Below are 5,461 nucleotides of genomic sequence, written 5' to 3'. Positions count from 1 at the left end.
GCAATACCACATTAGCATCACATGTAGTGGTGGCTATTGCCTCTACCCATTTTGAAACATACTCCATTGCCACCAAGATGTATTTGAATGTGTAGGATGGAAGGAAGGGTCCCATGAAGTCTATTCCCCATAAATCAAAGAGGTCCACTTCCAAAATGAACTTTTGAGGCATCTCATTCTTCTTTGTCAAGCCTCCTGTTCTTTGGCATTCATTGCAGTGACTCACAAAATCTCTAGCATCCTTGAAGATAGAAGGCCAATAGAACCCACTTTGGAGGACCTTTGCAGCAATCCTTTTAGCTCCAAAATGGCCACCATAGCTTGAATTGTGGCAATGCCATAGTATGTCCTTCATTTCAATTTCCGGCACACATCTTCTAATCATTCTATCTGGGCATCTTTTGAATAGGAAGGGCTCATCCCACAAGAATAACTTAGCCTCATGTAGCAGCTTCTTAACTTGTTGCCTTGTGTACTCTTGTGGAATACTCCTTCCTGCTTTGTAGTTGGCCATGTCTGCAAACCAAGGGGTTTGTTGGATTTGTAAGAGGTACTCATCTGGAAAGTTCTCATTTACTGGTTGAGATGTATCTTGGCTTGTCTCTTGTGGCAACCTTGATAGATGGTCGGCAACTTGATTCTCACTACCCTTTCTGTCCTTGATCTCAATGTCAAACTCTTGTAGAAGCAATATCCATCTAATTAACCTTGGTTTGGCATCCTGTTTTGACATTAGATACTTGAGAGCAGCATGATCAGTGTAAACTAAAATTTTGGAACCAATCAAATATTGCCTAAATTTATCAAAAGCATACACCACAGCTAGTAACTCTTTATCTATTGTGGTATAATTTCTTTGAGCTTCGTTCAATACTTTGCTTGCATAGTAGATGACATGGTGCTTCTTTTCCTTTCTCTGCCCCAGCACAGCACCAATTGCAAGGTCACTTGCATCACACATAAGTTCAAAAGGTAATCCTCAACTTGGGGTTGTGATAATTGGTGTTGTGGTGAGCTTAGCTTTTAGAGTCTCAAAGGCCTGTTTACATTCATCATCAAAGGAAAAAGGGTTGCTGACCACAAGCAAGTTGCTTAGTGGTTTTGCTATTTTAGAAAAATCTTTGATGAACCGTCTATAGAACCCAGGATGGCCCAAGAAACTTCTAACAGCTTTTACATTTATTGGCAGTGGAAGCTTTTCTATAATTTCTACTTTTGCCTTGTCCACCTCTATACCCTTTCTTGAAATTTTGTGACCAAGAACAATTCCTTCGGGTACCATAAAATGGCATTTCTCCCAGTTTAAAACCAAATTGGTTTCTTGGCACCTTTTCAAGACTAGGGTAAGATGGTGCAAACAAGCATTGAAAGAATCACCAAAAATGGAAAAGTCATCCATAAAAACTTCAATGAATTTTTCTACCATGTCTGAGAAGATTGATAACATGCATCTCTGAAAGGTAGCTGGGGCATTACACAATCCGAATGGCATTCTCCTATAAGCAAAGACTCCAAAAGGACAGGTAAAGGAGGTCTTCTCTTGATCCATGGGGTCAACTACTATTTGGTTATAGCTAGAGTATTCGTCAAGGAAGCAGTAATAAGCATGGCCAGCCAGCCTTTCTAGCATCTAGTCAATGAAAGGGAGGGGGAAATGGTCCTTTCGTGTGGCATCATTCAGCCTCCTATAGTCAATGTACATTCTCCATCCAGTCACTGTTCTTATTAGAATAAGCTCATTCTTCTCATTGACAATGACAGTCATCCCACCTTTCTTTGGTACTACTTGAACTGGGCTAACCCATGGACTGTCAGAGATAGGGTAAATGATCTCAGCTTTACATAGCTTCAATACTTCTTTTTGAACCACCTCCTTCATTGTGGAGTTCAATCTTCTCTGAGGTTGTACCACTAGTTTAGAATTTTCCTCTAAGAGAATTTTGTGCATACATATGGCAGGGCTTATGCCCTTCAAGTCATTAATGGTCCATCCCAATGCATCTTTGTGAGCTTTCAATACCACAAGGAGTTTTTCTTCTTCCTCTACACTCAATGTAGAGTTGATGATCACTGGGAAGCTGTCCTCTTCACCAAGGAATGCATATTTAAGATGAGGGGGTAATGGTTTCAACTCTTGTTGTGGTGCCTCTTCTTTCTTGGCACTTGGTTCCTCTGGTGCTTCCAATTTGTTCTCTTCTTGTTCTTGGATGTCCTGGACTTCCTCCTGTTTCACTTGATGGTTTGTTTCAAATACTTCTTCAACCAAAAAATCCACCACATCAACCCTCATGCAGCTTTCTTTTTCAGCGGGGTACTGCATTACTTTGAAGACATTTATGGTCATTTGCTCATCATGTACTCTGAAAATCATCTCTCCCTTTTCCACATCAATGATTGTTCTGGCTGTGGCCTAAAAGGGTCTACCAAGGGTAACTGAGTTGCTCCCCTCTTCATCCATATCTAGGACCACAAAATCGGCTGGGAATATAAAATTTCCCACTTTTACCAAGAGATTCTCCACTACTCTATTTGGTATTTTGAGAGATCTATCAGCCAGCTGTGGTGATATCCTTGTAGGTTTAACCTCTTCTATCATCAGCTTCTTCATCATGGCAAGAGGCATTAAGTTGATGCTTGCTCCCAGGTCACAATGTGATTTATCAATGGCCATGTTCCCAATTGTGCATGGTATAAGGAAGCTGCCTGGGTCTTTGAGTTTTGGTGGCAGTCCCTTTTGAATGATGGCACTATACTCTTGAGTGAGGAGCACGGTTTCTTTCTCCTGCCAGCTTCTCTTCTTGGTGATCAATTCTTTAAGAAACTTTACATACAATGGCATTTACTCCAAAGCTTCGGCCAATGGAATGTTAATTTCAAGCTTCTTGAAGATCTCTAAGAATTTTGGGAATTGCTGGTCTCTCATTCCTTTGTGTAACCTTGTTGGGTAAGGGAGCTTGGGTGCATAAGATTTTACCCCTTCATTTCTTTCCTCTTGCTGTGGCCTCACAATTTCCTTGTTATTGGCATTGTTGTTTTGGGTTGGTAACTTGCTTAGTGGCTCCTCAGTTTCTTTGCTCTTTTTGGATGTTTATGCCTTTTCATCCTCCTTCTTATCTATTGTATCTTCCACTTCATGCTCTGTTGCTTCTTTGTTGACTTCTCTTCCAACTATCTTGCCACTTCTCAACTGCACAGCTTTGCATTCTTCCCTTGGATTGGGGATTGTATCACTTGGAAGAACATTAGTTGGCCGTTCAGCTTGTTTGGCTAATTGTCCCACTTGCCGTTCAAAGTTCTTCATGGTAGCTTCATATCTCTCTTGCCCTTTGATCAAGGTTTGAGTGGACTGAGCGATTATTTGTAGGGCTGCCTCAAGACTTGAAATCCTATTTTCATGATTGTCAATTGGTGGTATGATGGGGGTTGATTGTTGTTGCTGGAAATTGGTTGAAGGGCTGGTGTGGTAGTTTTGTGGGTTGGATATTGGTGCGGGAAAGTTATTTTGATGAGTTTGTGAATTGTTGTGGGGTGGTTGATATGTGTTTTGTGGTTTTTTATATTGGTTAGTGTTGTTAGATGAATGATTTTGGCTGTGTGTGTTGCGGGAATGGTTGGAGTTGTTGTTCTTCTGCCAATGGTTTTGATTATCACCCCATCTCAGGTTGGGGTGATTCCTCCAGGATGAGTTGTATCTGTCACCATGGAAGTCATTTTGAGAAGAATTTGAGGCATTTTACATATATTGAACCTGTTCTTGTTGCTGCTCAACATTGCTCGCTTCATTTTGACCCCATTCAATTGAAGGTTGATTTGTTGTGCTCACTGAAGCTAGTTGGAGGCCATCTATTCTCTTAGCCATCATTTCTATTTGTTGCTGGATTTATTGGTGCATCAACTTATTCTGTGCCAAGATAGTGTCCACTCCTTCTAGTTCCAACACACCCTTCTTTTGAATGGGTTGGCGTTGCCTTTGATGAGCATATAAGTATTGGTTATTTGTTACCATGTCTATGAGATTCTGAGCTTCCTCGATTGTCTTCATCAATTGTAGTGAGCCTCCTACAGAATAATCCAAGGACTCTTGAGATTTTAGAGTCAACCCCTCATAGAAATTCTGAAGTTTATCCCATTCACTGAACATCTCAGGTGGACATTTCCTAATCAGAGCTTTGTATCTTTCCTATGCCTCATACAATAATTCCCCATCCATTTGAGTGAACGTTTGCACCTCCGTCTTCAACTTGATGATCCTCTGAGGTGGATAGAACTTAGATAGAAATTTATTCACCAGATCATCCCAAGTGTTGATGCTTTCTTTGGGAAATGTCTCTAGCCATTGAGATGCCTTGTCCCTCAAAGAAAATGGGAACAACAGCAGCTTGTAAATATCTGGATACACACCATTTGTCTTGACAGTTTCACATATTCTCAAGAAGACAGATAGGTGTTGATTTGGATCCTCAAGGGGACCTCCTTCATAGGAACAATTGTTTCGCACTAGAGTGATGAGCTGAGGCTTCAATTCAAAGTTGTTTGCATGAACATTGGGAGTGAGTATACTGCTCCCACAGTGTCTTGGATTTGGGAAAGTGTAAGAAGCTAGAACTCTCCTTTGAGGTGGGCCGTTATTGTTGGCAACTCCCTCAGGAGGGTTATGCGAATCGCCCTCCATGACTTGGTCTTCTCCTTCTGAATCCTCCTCACCAATTATCCCTTTTCCTGTTGCTTCTCTTCTTAACCTTCGGAGGGTTCTCTCGTCTTCAAGATCAAATCTCCTTGCCTCTGACATACACAAACACACACAAACCAACAACACAAATAAAACACTCTATTGCTAGAGTGAAGTTAAAGTTAGCGAAACAAAATATCAAACAGTCAGTGGGCTATAACAAAGAAAAGAAAAATGCTTAATCTAAACTTCCATTCACTTAATCATTGTTAATCTTTGCCAATCCCCGGCAACGGCGCCAAAAACTTGATACGCGAAAATTAGATATTCACGTTTAACCAGCAAGTATACCGGATCGTATCAAGTAGTAAAACTCACCGGAGTGAGGTCGATCCCACGGAGATTGGTAGATTAAGCAACTTTAGTTAATTGGTAGTTTAGTTGAGCAAACATGGTTTTGATTTCATGAGATTTTAACATTTGAAAGTAATTGCAAAAATTAAATGACAATGAATGTAAACAATTGCAACGAGGAAGGAGAATAAAAGTAAATGACGAAAACTTAGATTGCAAGAAACTTAAATGACATTGAAGAAAAATTGCAACGAAGTAAAATGTATGGATATAAAGTGCAGAAATTAAATTGCAAGTAAATTTAGAGCAGAATGTAAATGGCAGAATAATACATTGCAACAATGTAGAAGGGAATTGGGTAGTGGGTATTTAAGATAACTAAAGAACAAAAGAAATGAGAATTAATGATGGGAGAAATCATTAGGGATCAAAGATGCA

The 5,461-nt window shown here is 40.2% G+C and overlaps 1 protein-coding gene across 1 annotated transcript; it reads right to left on the bottom strand.

Annotated features, from left to right (window-relative positions):
* Window positions 1–2,410: 2,410 nt before the first annotated feature.
* LOC107611165 (uncharacterized) lies at window positions 2,411–2,839 on the bottom strand. The gene has a single exon (XM_016313120.1). It carries the CDS (start codon window positions 2,837–2,839, stop codon window positions 2,411–2,413), a length of 429 nt encoding a protein of 142 aa, XP_016168606.1.
* Window positions 2,840–5,461: the final 2,622 nt, after the last annotated feature.

The sequence above is a fragment of the Arachis ipaensis genome, chromosome B8 (genome assembly GCF_059453495.1).
Source record: "Arachis ipaensis isolate K30076 ecotype BB chromosome B8, ASM5945349v1, whole genome shotgun sequence".
Classification (NCBI taxonomy): domain Eukaryota; kingdom Viridiplantae; phylum Streptophyta; class Magnoliopsida; order Fabales; family Fabaceae; genus Arachis; species Arachis ipaensis.
Note: the sequence above shows the minus strand (reverse complement) of the source record. Positions and strands in the feature narration are given on the sequence as shown.